The 15,961-nt window shown below is 42.7% G+C and overlaps 1 protein-coding gene across 1 annotated transcript in view; it reads right to left on the bottom strand.

The window, feature by feature from the left end:
* Positions 1-4,190: 4,190 nt before the first annotated feature.
* Positions 4,191-15,961, bottom strand: part of LOC142803093 (monocarboxylate transporter 12-B-like) — a 49,486-nt gene continuing 37,715 nt past the window's right edge. The window contains exons 2-5 of the mRNA XM_075888198.1: positions 14,126-14,378; positions 11,448-11,591; positions 7,821-8,681; positions 4,191-4,736 (exon numbers count right to left, since the gene is read on the bottom strand). Coding sequence (XP_075744313.1) covers positions 4,246-4,736; positions 7,821-8,681; positions 11,448-11,591; positions 14,126-14,378 — 1,749 coding nt within the window. The 3' untranslated portion in view covers positions 4,191-4,245. The remainder of the gene's footprint in view (positions 4,737-7,820; positions 8,682-11,447; positions 11,592-14,125; positions 14,379-15,961) is intronic.

Raw genomic sequence — 15,961 nt, 5'->3', positions numbered from 1 at the left:
GGCACTGGCTGTAGAAAACTTTGCCAGAACCAGTGGCCTAATCTGCGCACCCGAAAAATCGGAGGTGATCAGAATACACAGCAAACGCTACAAAAGTATTGGAAGAATAGAAATCGAAATCGAAAAGCAGAGTATTAATGAAGTCAACGTCGCCCGGATCCTGGGTTTTTGGGTACAAAGCAACGGTAGGCCAAATTACCCTATCGGCCTTCTTGAATGAGCAACCAAACAAGTGGCTTGGATGATTCCGAGGATCACCTCCCACAAAAAGGGCATGAAGGAAAGTGATACTGTCCGCTTAGTGCAGGCGCTCGTAATGAGCAAATTGACATACAGCTTGCCTTTCCACACGCTGAACAAGAGCGAGGAAGAGATAGTAGACTCTATCATCAGAGGGGCTTACAAGGCAGCATTAGACTTACCGATAAGCACTCCTACACACAGGCTTCTCGAGATCGGCCTGCATAACACGTACGCTGACCTGAAAGCAGCAACATGGATGTCTCAGCGCAACCGCCTCAGCCAGACGAAGTCGGGAAGAGAGACACTGATGAGGGCGGGTATACCTCCGCAACCCCAAAACTTGGACGAGGAGCTGGTAGACGTACCAGACCCAGCCCAACGGCATATTTTGATCGCCCCTATCCCGAGGAACATGACCAAGTAGCGGCATCACGAAAGGCGAGAGGAGCGTGTAAAATGGATCAGAAAATTATTCAGAGGCAATGAGAACGTGCTATACGATGACGCGTCCAGGTACGACTGGAAGCACAGCGTCGTCACCGTGGTAAGCAGCGACACGAGAAGCATGGCGTCCAGCGCATCACTGTACACTACATCGATCACCAAGGCTGAGCGTTTCGCCATCGCATTGGCAATTAAAAGTCGAGACCTGAACGACGGCTAGACGTACATCACCATACTCTCAGATTCGCAAGAGGCATGCCGGCTATTCACGAAAGGCCGCCTCCCAATAAACATTTGCAAATTTCTAGGTGGTGATTTGGGCAACACTAGTAGGTTGGTCTGGTGCCCGGGACATGCAGGCCTACAGGTTAACGAGAGAGTGGACGTTCTAGCTCGAGCGTTCACGAACTGAGTGGAGCAGCAGCCTTTCTCGCTGTTACCACTACCCCGCACTACCCACGACGGCTTTCACGAGGAGGAGGAAAACGACCCGGCTCGGATGGCTCCGCGAGAGCTTCTTGCTCACCAGCGATGCACGCGGCGGATATATGGCACCCCCACAAATCTCTCAAAGGGGAAGACGCCATAGACTTGCGTAATGTTTAAACAGGAGTTTATCCAAATTAATTACGACGCACAAAATTTATCCAACTTTGTATAGGCGCAATTGTCCGTGGTGTCGCGAATCACCACCAATCCTTTACCATATCTCGTGGAGTTGTGCAAAACGGCCAAATGCTCTCGATCGCTTGCAGCGTATGTATAGAATGGAAAACTCTTATGAGCAGTGGGAGGCACTCCTCGCTAGCTCGGACCCGGAGGTGCAACTAGCACTCCTGGACTACGTCCGACAGGCGGCGCAAGCCAGTGAAGCCTTGGACATGGGGCCCCACCCATCTAGCTCCTAAACCCCTTCTATTTTTTTCAACACAATAAAGCTATTTCTCTCTCTCTCTCTCCATCCCCATTATGCATGTGAGTTCAGTCGCCCTCTCTCGCTTCGCAACGCGGACGCAGGTGGCATCTGCTAGTGAGTTTCTAGATTTAAAAAAAAACGGACTGCTCCAGCTGCACAACCATTCAGAGGCCACCGCGTATATATAGGACCTGGATCTTGACCTCCAAGGTAATTCAGGTGGAAGATTTCTTCTGTGCGTTGTTGAAGAATAATAATTTGCACCGTTTGCGTTAACTAAAAGCAGATACGGGTCTCTGTGTCCAGTCGGAGTCTTCTGTCTCTCATTGTCCAGTGTTTGGCATGTCCCAGCAGAAAACACCGGTGCATCACTGCATGCTTTGTTCCTCTTCGGTGCGACGTCACGATGAGTGCCAGCGTCAACGCCGTCACCAGTGTAAGCGTTAGTGCGGGCTGCTTCGCATCTACACATGATTCCCTTTACCGGGATATGGCGTAATGTTTCTTTGTTGCCTTAAAACGTTTGCAATGTTGTTCATCTAATTCAGGCAATGAGTGGTAAGCATTAAAAAGGCGACAAATCATCAAGGTATCTAAATAATTCCAATCTTTAAGCCATTAAACACTGTCTATGGACCTGTCTACAAGAGTTAAAAAATATCGACTACAACCGGAGCACCATAGCAACATAGGACACCATGCAAGTATAACCACGCTGTCCAGATTACAGGCTATTGATAACACTAAAAGTACCCTTCAGATGATGTTCTAATACAGTGAGAAAAATTGTCACAAACATCCCGTCTTCACTCTTGTTCGGAATCGTACCACTCTCTTCAATACATACACGCTAGAAATAGAAAATTTCACACTGTGGAACATAAAAGAATGACTCTTAGACGTCAACTCATAAAGTCGGCAGACCCCATGTACTTATTGAAATTGATGTTATGTGATGTTGTTGTACTTTTTTGTCGCGCAAAACGTTATGAAACTACGCTAAAGATATGTACGAGTGTTGTATACACCGACATTTATTCAACAGAATCATGTGTTTTACGTAATCAGTTCATTACAGTTGCATAGCGATGCCAACAGCAAAGTAGGTATTATCAATACCTACTTTCATATCAGCTGTGAGCTGATATGAGATACTGCTATATGATATGATATGAATATACCGCTACATATCAGCTGTGAGCTGATATGCAGCGCTTGCGCTTGCGAGGATGGTAGCGCTAGCTTGTGCAACGCAGGCGTCGGTACATGTTATCTAAGTGCACATTCGACGTTAGTTCGACGTGATGCCTGCATCATTGGTGTACATGGGGATTGTTTTTGATATTCGATGGCCGGCACTACAACCAAAAGCGACATTGCACCAACAGTACGCAGGCATAAATTCATTTTCTAAAATATTTTTAAACTGGTGTGACTTTGTGGTAGATTGTCCTATTGCCACATGGACTTATTGAATTAGATTTCTGTTGATACCCTAATGTATATTCTTTGCATTCATCGGGCGAACACGATTGGTGTCAGTTTTTTCTTAACACTTATGCATTTACCTCACCAATGTCATTACTCGCACATCTCTGAGTATATAAGAACAGTCTATCGCCAGTGACTCATACCGACATACCACCGCCCGCTGTTTCCGGGTATTTGCAACGCGTGTCTAATGGAGAGCGTTTCATGCCGTACAGGACGGCATTTTCACGTTATCTATATCATGACCAGCCATGCATACTCATTGAATTATGCTACCCTCCCATAGTAATTGTTCTCTACTACAACATAACAAAACAATCACGAGAGCGCCTAGAGGTGGGTGAATAGATAGATAGATAGATAGATAGATAGACAGATAGATAGAAGATAGATAGATAGATAGATAGATAGATAGATAAATAGATAGGTAGATAGATAGATGTCGTCAAGGTCGCTGCAGTCCGCAAAAATACATCACCCTTATAAACATAACCATAGTTTTGATTGCCACGCAACACGCACGTTATTTCATCTGAAAATTTAGTAGGAAATGGGAAATTTAGAGCTTGTAGCCTTGAGTCTCTTTTCCGAGAAGTGGCTGCTGTTATGCTGACAGTAACCATACTCGCTGGTAATGGTTTGAATTGCGCATGAAGAATGAAAGTGATGAACGTATCCGTGATACGTTTCTATCTTTGTAGCAGTTAAAATATGGATTCATTCGTGCTCATCTTCTTTAGACATCTATAAATTTACGTCTACGGTACGTCATGCCAAGGTTGCGCGTACAAGTCTCCGTGGTTGTAGCGTTTATATGCGTTGGACCTAGAAGAATAAAGCAATTCGTTGTCAGTATCAGTACTTATCTCGTTAGTCATGCTTATATATCAAAGTGTACTAGTAGGACCGCAAAAAAAAATCCTTTAAATCCTGTATCTAGTAAGGATGAATTAGTGGAGGTGTTCTTGAAAAAATCACATCACAGCATGGTAGTTACATCGCAGGATAGCCTGTGGTGAATGGTTGTTACAATCACCTACCTTTGTTGCCTTTTCTGCAAAAGCCTAGGCAAACTGAAATTGCAGTGCCTACGGCATCCAAGAAGGACAACTTTATTGTCCAACTAACCAAACCTTTCATGTGTCATCATTTTAGTGAGATAAACTATTTCGTTTACTCGTACTATTGGCTACACTGCCATAGTTCAAAATGCCCAGAGAACTCACAGGCAGTTTTTTGTGCGCCGAGCTAACACTTCGCAGACTACAGCACTTCTCTTCTGTCCATCGACGGGCACCTTTGGTAGCGCCTGGATACGATGAACGATTTTTACAGGAATTCACGATCCACGGTCCTTCACAATTAACGCAGTCTTGCAAGGCCCCGGAGGAGTGGCAATGTTTCTTCTCTGTACAGAAACATCGATTTATATATGAATGTTTACAATCATTGATATATGAGACGTCCCGCATTTCTTTGAGTTTTGATGATTCAGTTTGCTCATGATGTGAAGTGCCTTGAGGAGACCCACGCCGTCGCTCCTGGTACGATATGAATAGCCACAGAATGAACAAGAGGAGCTGCATTCCTCCCAGCATTCTGTAGAGGTCATCGTACGAGCCGAGTGTGTCCCGGAAATAACCTGCACATAGGATGAAAGAGCAAGCACAAACATTGCATGTATGTTTAGTAGAACAGACAATTGAGAGTGTTGGTCAGCACTCATTATATATATAACCGTGGGCAACAAAAGGGTGAAGACGTGGCATATAGCTATTAATAGTTTTTTTATTCTTAAAGGCAACCCTAATCCAAACGAAGAGACGAAAAAGCACATGTTGGTATAGAGCACGCTGTTGAGGTATTTATTTGTACAGTGGTAATTATTATGAAATTGTGAAGAAATAAAGTGGACGACACCACGAATTGCCCCCGGCACAGGTCGAACCTGCTGCCTTCGGATAACGCGTCCGATATTTCCTCAATTCAGTACAGCCGCAATATTCCTCAGGTGCATTTAGGTTCCCGTGGTTATGAGAGCGCTAGCCACCGCCGCTCGCAGCCATGACAGCGTGTGTTCAACACGTTTTGTCAGCTAGGGCCATGTAATACGTGATCTTTTTGCAAGCCGAAAGCTGGCCGATATGTCACCGAATACTACCTGAAGACTTCAAATATGCCAAAAGTGGACTTTTCATTATTTAGCAGCAAATTTTTACTGCCGCGTGATTGATGCGAAAAATTATGGCTGCTGAATTTATTATATTAGGATATAGTGCTCTCTAGGTGGTACTTGTGCATAGGGGTCATATTATTCAGTTATTCGAAAGTTTTTTTTTTTACTTTTTATCATTTTTTGCTGCAGCATGAACTTCTTTTTCAGGATATTTGACCTTAATAAAGCTGCCCTTAAGCCAAATACATGATGACAATGGCCATCTTCTTAACGCGATAGCGTTAAGAAGCTCATTTCGCGGAAATCTCGGTGTCAGCGTCGGCGGCGTCGGTTGGGAGCGAGAACATTGAAGGACCGTTAAGCTTCACTTTTAAAACCTGAACTCTACAGCAATATTCAGTTCCTAGTGCGCATTTCAAAGACTTAGTGCACGAATTTTTTTCGAACTTGGTTTGCACACACTACGTGGTCTTGATGGTGCTGTAGCGTTTGTGTCTTACATAGTAGGTGACTGGCTTTGAACTATGAAGTCGTGAAGATAATCTCATGTTTTGACGCCCCATGGCAATGTAAACTTGTACCACGCATTGTTACGGCAATGCTTTATGTTGTATTGTGAAGCATAAATACAGGACGCGTGTTTTTTAAGCATTGAAGTAACATTCATGGTATTAGCGCGCAGAGGTAGTTATCTTCACTGTTTTTCAAAGCAGGCATGGTAGTGTGGTAGAATACCCGCTTGCCACGCAAACGACGCGGTTTCGATTCGCACTCATACACTAGCGAGCTTGGCTCTATCCGTACTTGCACAGAGGTTTTTTTTTTTTATTGGCATGTTTCTAAATTTCTCTGTCAAGCAAAGATGCTCAGTTTTTCGGTCACGCAAAGAGAAATTTTCGCTCACAACCAATGACGCCGACACCAACGCCATAATCTCTACGAAATAAGCGCCTCACTGTTATCGCGTTAAAATCATTATATTTGTGGGACCAAATAATCAGCATCATTGCGTGTCCGAAAAGTCCAAAAAAGATGCAAATAATAATAAAGAATTCTTAACCTCAGATAGATCAAAGCTAGATCGTTCGCGTGGCACAAGAGTGTTCTACCGCCCAGCCACGCCTTTTTTGTGCTTATGTACAGCTTCTGAAAGATACACACGCAGGAACGCAATGCAGAACCCTTCATCTCTTCAAGCAGACACTTCATCCAAATGGCTATTCGCCTCATGAACATTTATGACAACCTGTACTTTAGACGGGACTGGTACTCTATCTTGGTGAGGTGTTTGGTCTCAATTTTTTTTCTTGTTTGTATAACACGATGTGAATAACTCATGCTTTAGCCACGCCTTCGGTTTTTGAATAGAGCGAAATTAACTGTCGTGCTTTCTAATCACACGTGTCCTCTATACGTGCTTGACAATACAACATGAAATATTGCTTTGATAATGCGCAGTACATGCGTACATTGCCATCGGGCGTCAGAAAATGGGATGACTTCGACTGCCAACTCTTTTCGGAAGAGAAACTTTTGGGTGCTTGGGAACGTGTGGATCACGCCTAACGCAGCTTAAGGGGCCTGCTTGCATTTCTAAGCAAGACAAGTTTAGATTCCCGTCTTTATAGCATCTGCTAACGCAGATACTTTTGTGCTTGTCCTACAACAATCGAGACATTGTGTGCAGTGAGTCATTGTGCTATATTAGAATCACCCGTCATCACGCCCTCCTTTTTCTTTCCTTTTTTCCCTTACCTCTGTGAAAAGTAGCAGGCTAAAAACCCGTTTTTCAGGAAGACCTCTCCAGTCACCCATTACAAAAGCCAGTCACCCACTACAAAAGGGACACACGTTACTGCGCCCTTAAGACCAGGTAGTGGATGCATAGCAAGTTCGAAAAGATTTCGTACACCAAGTGTTCGAAATACGCACTAAGAACAAAATAACTCTGTTGTGTTCAACTCTTAAAGGCAAAGCTTAATGGTCCCATAATTATTTTTTTCCTTCTGCATCATTGCTTTAGAATTCATTATCTACGGTGAGGCTAAACTTGACGCAACGACAACGCAGCGGGGCAAAAATAAGTGGCGAAGGTCCAATAGGGCCCACATGTGTGACTTGGCGTCGTGTTTGTTAATTCTCGTTCATATAGTCTACTGCATTGCACCATAGAAACACACACGCAAGGAGCAAAGGTAGCTGTCTTGAATTCGACGTTCACGAGTAACTGTAATACTGCAGGTTCTTTGCAAGAGACGTTGTCGCTCCATATTTTTGAGGATAGATGTTCTAAGGTAACATAAAAAATCTATGCCCGCCAGCGGAGATAACACATGGTTCGCAAAAGTGGTTCACTTGTAGCAAACAGAAAGAAAAGCTTTACGTGTGTGACCCCTCCTTTTTGGCGCTTTGTTTTCGCCATCGCGCTCTCCGAACGATTCGACAATCATTCATTGATTCATTGTTTTCATTGTATCTAGCTAGTGATATATTTCCGGTAGTTCGTTATATAGATTCCCTTTGGTACGTAGACTACACATAAGTTATTACCTATGAGCACTGGCTTGACCAACAACAGTGGTACGACGAGAATCCCAGCTACGCCATATCCAACGGGGAGGTTATCCATCCCGATGTAATCCGCCATCAGAACACCATGCATAGTCATGCCGCACCCGTTGAAACAGGCAGCAAGCAGGGTAGCCACCACGAGAAAAGCGTACGTGTTGGCTTCCGGTATGATGGCGACGGATGTCGCTGTGAGTGCGGCGTTGCAGCAAACCAACGTGCTGCGCCGAAGGATCTTTCGATCAGCAAGTAGCGGAAGCCCAATGCGTCCTATTGCATCAGTGAAAGACAGATAAGAGAGTAGCGGCACAGCCATATTCTTTGCGAAGCCTTTGTCGACAGCGAAGTCTACTATTGTTGTCAAAAAAATGTCCTCGTTGTAGCACATCACCGTCCACGTCACGAGGATCACGTAGAACATTGGGAGACGAAGAACTTCGGCAGCACTCTGGAGAACTCCTGACTTTCCATTCGTGCTTGATGAAGTTGACGAACTTGAGCAGGATTTGCTATTTGATTCTGGAACATCCTTGATGTTCAAGTTCACATCCCGCGTCTCCACGAGTGTGCTTTGCCCTGTGTCGAGTTGACACGAGGTGCTTCCTGGCGAGCCAGGCCGAAGAAGGAAGCTGATGGGAACCAAGTGCAAGAGCAGCGCACTGAATACTAGCAAGCAGCCACTGAATCCGTACGTGTTTTCCAGGAAGAAGAGCGCTTGCGGAACGACAAGGGACGAAACTATTGATCCCATGAACATCAATCCATGCGCCGTGCCTCGGTACTCGATGAAATTCATGCTCAAGAACACTTGTAGCATCATGCTCACCGTTCCGGCTCCGGCTCCTGCGTAAAGTATAAACGTTTCTTGTATATACAAAATGCGTAGGAATGTGCGAGACCAAGTAGCAACTTGATAGGGACAACATTTACTCTGCCCATCACTGTAACTGATATACGCGTTGTGCTTTCCTATATAAGACCTATGTGGCAGTACTTCAATTTGCTTAAAAATATATTTGAAGAGTGATCGAGAAAAAAAAGAAACCAGCGCAAAACACTTTCGTCAGAAGCTGCATTTTTTTACCAAGTGACTTTACACACTGAACCTAACTCTAGATACATAGCCTGAATGTGTGAGTTGTGGTAAGCACGCATCCAGGAATCCTCAGTTTAAAATAAAGCACGTCTCTTCTTTCATGGAACTACTCAGACGGTTACGCTTCAAGTCAATGCTAAAATGGCGGCTTGTCGACGAATACATTATGGTGTGTAAACTTGTGAAAGACCAAGTCCTACATAAAGCACAAAGTGTTGACGTCTTCCTAGCATTATGTCGCCTTAGATAATTTTGTATGACATTAAAAAGACATAACAGCAAACATAAGAGTCTAGTTGTACTGTCTTATGAAATTCTTCTCTTAGATTTCTTAGAGATATGTGTTGAACAACGCGAACTAGGCTTGAGAACCTTTGGAACAAGAACAACTCTCATTTATGCGGTTCACAAATATGTGTTTACGTGGGAGCTATAAATTAACGAGAAATGCCCGCTGAAGGCGCCTAAAACAGCATAAGTAGATATCACTGTTCTAGGAAAAAAACCATATTGAATACATCGTTTCAGGCTGCCTAATTAGATTCTAGCATGAAATCACCCTGCAATCTATATGTAAAAATATTGCATTTTCGGGTACATGCAGCTTTATCAAGTTCCCGTTTAAAAGGTAATAATTTGGCGATTGAGTAACACTGTGTTTTACAACCTGTTTGTCATAGCATTTAGGAGCAATTTTATTAGTTTCGCCATGACAGTACACTTCATATTTAATATTGTTGACCAACGGACGATTACTAGTCGCGAAAAGGGGGCTTCTTAACGTTTTAAGCAAATAATGCGGTAAATGTGATTGCTTGAATAATCGTAAAAACGAAGTAGCAGTGGTCCTGGTGAGGAACTATCTACCAGCTAGGGCCTTGTGTTGAACAACCAAGGCGATAACCGTAAATGCCCTGGCCTCAGGCATTGGCCTTGCAAAACGTGCATGTGGTACGAAATATCACGTGCACACATGCAGAATCAAAAATTGGCCTGGCCGAAACAAAGCAGATACATTATGTCGGCTGGGCAAGCCTTCTACCAAAGCACCACGCCAGCACTCGAAAATTCTTCAGAAAAAGAATTTACGCAGGTGTCATGCCAGTTGAGCAGCAATGTCAATAGATGCAATGATGCGTGCAACCAACAAGCTCGCCTTGCGACTATATCAAATGTACGTGCAATGCTCTATATGTTTATTTATTTATTTTTTTATTTACAACACAAAAAGTTGGGGGTTCCCCAGGCAAAAAAGCTGTTGAAAAACAGCTTGAAGGGACCTGGGGGACCGTACAGGCAGCAGCGAATAAAAAGTATAACTAACACGACATGTTACAACTTATACAACTTGACAAGATATAATAGCATCGATACATAGCGAAGTAGATATAAGGAGGTACAACAAAAATCCACAGATACAGCGAAACGAATGCAACAGAGAAATGCGTCAGAAATTAAAATGCACCTATATAACTAGGATAACTGCACATACCGAAAATGCAAACGTTTGAACGTATAAAAAACGCAATGCAAGAACAGTGGTGCAGTGAGAGTTAATGAGGTTATGCTGTAACGGCTGCACAGTCATTTAATAGGAAAAGTGTTATTTGTTTTTTTAAATCTATGGAATGGTATATCAAAATTTATTTGTGAAGATACACGATTTATTAGTGCAGGTATTTGATAAGTGAGGGCTGACCTTCCGTAGTTCGTACGTGTTCTGGGTATTGATGTCTGTGTATTACGTAGTGGATAACGTCTTGATGTTGCATGTGCCATGTCTATCAGATCATGTTTCTGTATGTGCAGGAGGAGTTTATAATATTATAATTTGGTTGCTTTAGGCAAATTATACTTAACAAATAAAGGATGTGTGGGTAAGTCTTTTGGCTCAGCAAACTAGTTCTCGAAAAGTCTGAACACTTTCTTTTGCATTGTTTCTAGTTCGTAGTAATTAGTGGTTGTTATTGTACCCCAAACAAGTGTGCAATAAGATAAGCGGGAGTAGAAATGCGCGTAATATATCGCCTTTTTTAGATGTATAGGAATTAAATGGGATAGTTTAAATATTACACCGACGGCTCTGCTTAGCTCTGAAGTGAAATTATTGATGTGTGTATTCCACGACATGCTTTTTTCAAACCATACGCCTAAAAATTTCTGACATTTTACGCGCTCCAAGACGGTGCCCTGATACGTTAGCGTAAGCTCTGTGTCACAGGGCTTATTAACTGGCTTAAAGAAGACGTAATTAGATTTCTTATTATTTAGGGATAGTATTGATGTAAGTAGCATAATCTTGTAAGAGTAATAATGTAATGACTGATGAAGTTTAAGCAGCACTATTTATTGGCGAGAAACCCTTTAGCCGGTACACTTCGCCTGAGAATGTGCGGTCAGACAAATGTACTCAGAGCACTCGCTGATGTAGGCTTAGGGTGTTCATGTCACTGTCGGTGTTCCTGCTCACTGCTTGTTACCGCGCCTTTCATTGATTTTGAAATAATGCTCACCGTGAATGACGCCCAGTGTAACTGTCATCCACGGGATATCTGGTGCAAATGCAGAAGCCATTACTCCCACTGCAGTCACCAGGGCTCCAGCTCTCAGTGTAGCAGCGGCACCGAACCACTGGCACAGTGGTCCTGCTAAGATACCTGCATGAGAAAAAAAGAGCTTTAAGTGCCACTGGCAGCACGCCTTGTAATAAACACTTTCAAAGGAACTATTTCTAACACTATTAAAAGAATATCTTAAGACAAACGCATAAGAAAATGTACAAAGTGATATCCAATGGTAGAAAAATGGTAGAAAAATGTGGAAAAATGTCCACTTAGAAGGCCTGCATTTGAATTGACAGCCCTACTTGCTCTTCAGTAATCAACCTTTATCTCCGCGACACCACTCCACTATATTAGCCTCGATCTAGCTGGCCAATTGCAACCAGATAAAAGCGCGAAAAGTTCTCCCAATAAAGTTAGGAATCGCACGGGATGATTTCATGAAAACCAGTCACACTCCCGTAGTAATCATGCAGAACTATCGATAGCCCTATCGATGCTAGTTATAGTTAAGCGACTATTGAAATATTGATTGTAAAAGAAGGCTAGTGTTATCAATAGGATGAATTATAGCCTTTTCGATAATACAAAATCAACAATGGTAACTGATAGATGCATAAACATCGCTCCGCGTGTGCCTCGTGAAAGGTAATGCTGGAAGAGTGGGATGAAAGACAAGAAAACTAACATGCCCCTTTCCTTTCACCCGAATGCTTCAAAGAACAACAGAATTAAGTTTAGCGTTTTATCTTCGGTAAAAAGGAGGTCGTTCCATATGGCGGCATTGTGTGGCTTCAAATTTAAATGGCGAATGCGCGTTCTAATATCAAGTAGTAATTGTAGTGTTATCGCGTCACAACATAAATATATCACAAACGAAGTTGGTAATTATAAGTTGTAACTAATTACTTTCGACGAAAAATGATCCGGTATTTTAATAATTCAATAGTTTATTATTACTAAATATTATTTGTTAATATTTTTATTTATTTGACCAAAGGATTCCGTATAACTGACCCCAGGAGGTCAAAATTTCCGGAGCCCTTCATAATGGCGTCTCTCATAATCATATGGTAGTTTTGGGACGTTCAACCCCACACATCATCATCATTATTCGTATAACCGAGCCGAGTATTGCTGATAAAATGCTGCAGTAAAAGATCAGGCAGTATCCCCAGCCAAAAACAGCGTTATTCACGGCACTAACAATGGTATTTTTTGTAGCAACTCCAGCAATGGTGCTGCCACTTGCACTATCAGCAAAAAGTTGATAGTTTAATGATATCGATGTTATTTCTAGTTTTCTTGCACAATCGATAGTTTTTAAAGTCTATCCATGCTATCGATAGTCCATTTACCGATAGTTTTACAACGCTACGTGGTAGCCAGTCCAATAAATTGCTCTAGAATCAGACCAGGATTTGGGTCTCTTCCCAGAAAAACGCATTGCTGACAAATTGCATTCGGCTGCACTAACCGTTTTGTGGGTGTTGCCTTCTGAATTTAAATATGAAACATTATTGACTCAGTGAAAACACGTGAGGATTTTCTCGTAGCAATTATTTGCTCTCATTCGATGTCATTTTTATATATATATATATATGTCTAATTCTGAGTTCAGTAGTCTGTGATAATTTCTGCTTAGGGTAGTGGCCCACTATAGTTCCTCCGTATATTCATCATATTCCGCCCACTATACCGTCTGACCCCACAGCAAACTACACAATTAGGCACTGCATTCTGCAGATGACAACACATTAACTACCAAATTGTTTGGCTCATTGAAAATTGACGTTTCCTGGTTGGCTATTACCTGAGCACTCGGTGACGTAACGGGCACCTAATAATTTTTGAACCTCATATACCAGCTATTTAAGCTGCCTAAGGTCCAAGATGCGTTCTCATTTGATTTATGAGGATGCTGTTAGGTGGTGTTTGCGCGCTTGACTCATATGGTACACCTTACTGAAGAGTGAGAAAAGGGCTGACGTCACTCCCGTAGTGTGAGCCTCTCCTCTTCCTCACTCCGCACCATTCACGCCGCGCAAGTGCAGTCAGTGCTAGAGCGCGATGTTAGCCTAAGTGCGGCCACTCAATGAGGGCCGACTATTCTAGCGGCGTTCAATGACAAACCTCTGTTATTAGTACGCCTTGGCATGTTGGCAAGTTCGCTTCTGTTTGTGTGTTATTTGTGTACAAAGCCATCAGACATTTACGAATGCCTGTATACTCTTACTGGTGCTTTATGCAGCACAAGGCTGCCGCTCTGCGCTGTCACGTAATGCGCGTGCGCGTGCGCGTGTGTGGTTTCTTTCTCTCTCTGTTTACTATTTTTTTTATTTCCCCCAACTCTCACTCTTCGCAAGGTAGAATGCCGGTTGTGCGAAACTGATTAACATTCCTGCCTTTGTTATCTTTCCTTTTACTTGCTTCCTCCAATTTACAACTACGTTTCTTGCGTTTACACAACCTATACATCACCTTACCTGAAATGTATTAGGGCTACTCCGTGATCCACCTAGTTCGATCTTAACATTTCTTATCTGCATCTTTGCTGTAAGGATGTATCAATAGCGCTATAGGTTCTTTTAGAACGGATTTAATGCGCGGTAGTAATTTGAAGTACATACCGCCTGCGTCGACGACTGTGCCTAGAACGCTGACGGGCCATGATGCAGCCTCGTGGTCGACTTCGAAGTGATCCATGAGGGCGACATAGATGAATCCCGATGATCGAAATGCCGCCGACTGACCGAAGTCCATGAGAACGGCTATTAGGATCACGTGCCAGTGTAACCGAAGTTCCGACGGCTCACCGTCGTCGGCACAGTCACCACCCACATCAGCAGTTTCTCCTCCTCGCTCGCAATCACCTGAAGGAGCCTGCGGTTAAGTGAACAATATTAAATCACAATCAATAACACAGTGTGCGGATAGAACACCTTGTCTGCAAACCGTTTCTGTGTGCTTTTCCCAAAGTACACAAAATAATTGTGAACTTACACAGCTCTCTAAATCACAGTATCAACGTTGTACCCTAAAACAGAAACGTTGTTATGAGATCAATAGATTTATTTAGGCAAACGTTGTCAGGTCACACATCTTGTTGTCTCTATCAGTCGTGTAGACAGGCTGTGGCATGCAAAACCATGCGTCCCCCATCGTGTATTATATTTCAATGCGATAGCAAATTCATGGACACATTCACTCGATGTTTGCCGTCTGCCGGATTAGGGCCTATGTTATTATTTGTAGGGTGGGTTCCCGTTTGTATTAACTCCAGGTTTCCTAGAATACATGGCGTTTTAATTTCGCAATCCGGTTCTGAAGCTATACTTATGTGCACGACCAGTGGCCCATGAAATCAAATGCGTATATTAGTAGGGTAAAAATTGCAGTCCTGCACAACAAAAATACCTAGAGCTTTCATGTACTCTTAATTGCTTTTATTTAACCATTTTATCAGTGGCTGTTTTCTTCGTCTACATGTAACTCTCAAGCTCCATTGGAGTGCGCAATTTAAATGCCTACTTAATTGTGCATAAAAATGCTCAGATATCTAATCTTTACCTTTTTAACAATATTCCGCGACGTACCAATGAAATTATGCTTAAATTAAGTAAGAAAAATTGAGAGATGGTTGAACTATTTAGGTTTCTTCTATTTCCGCCTCATTCACAACTTTGAATTCATAATCATAACACCTCTCATGTATCGCCCTAATACTGCGACTACACCAGTGCATGTTTTGTTAATCTTGTTTGCGAATACTTAACTTACAATCAACATTGCCACTCCGGACCCAGATCCTTCTCGCAAATAATATATGTTAGCCTGACGCTTGCAAATCGCTTTTTCCTTCTAGTATCTTTCCACTAGATAACACTTCTTCGCAAATTGATTATAACATAAACATTAATAATGGCTTGTAGACCCCAATAACATTAGCTGTACTGTTATTTTACCCCATACAAGCACTGACATCAAATACCGCGCCCCTTACCCTATCGTAATGCAAAATCTTGTCGTGTTCATAGTTGCAATTGGTAATATATTGTTAGACAACTGTTCGCCACAGTACCTGGGGCCCATGAGAGCATAGACAATAAAATAAAAAAACATGACTTATTCTTCTTTCAGATGAATCGGTATAACACCATAGTGAAAACTGTGTTCACAGTAGTGCTTCAGTATGAGAATTTGTACAACGTGAATTGATTTTCGGCAGATATTGTATTGTTTAAGGCGGATGCACCCCCGTTGGTGCCTGGCGGCACATCTCCGTCGCCATGACTAACGCTCATGATCATGATTTACCTCTTTCCCACACGTTGACCACCCCAGGTAACCATTTTTTTTCTATTGAAACACGTGAGCTCTACGTGCCAGATTTTAAATGGCTCATATTTGAAAACATTTGGCAATCTACCATCGATGACGGTACTTTGTTTTGGCTTTATTGTTAC

The sequence above is a fragment of the Rhipicephalus microplus genome, chromosome 3 (assembly GCF_043290135.1).
Source record: "Rhipicephalus microplus isolate Deutch F79 chromosome 3, USDA_Rmic, whole genome shotgun sequence".
Lineage (NCBI taxonomy): Eukaryota > Metazoa > Arthropoda > Arachnida > Ixodida > Ixodidae > Rhipicephalus > Rhipicephalus microplus.
This window is presented reverse-complemented; position numbering and strand designations above follow the sequence as displayed.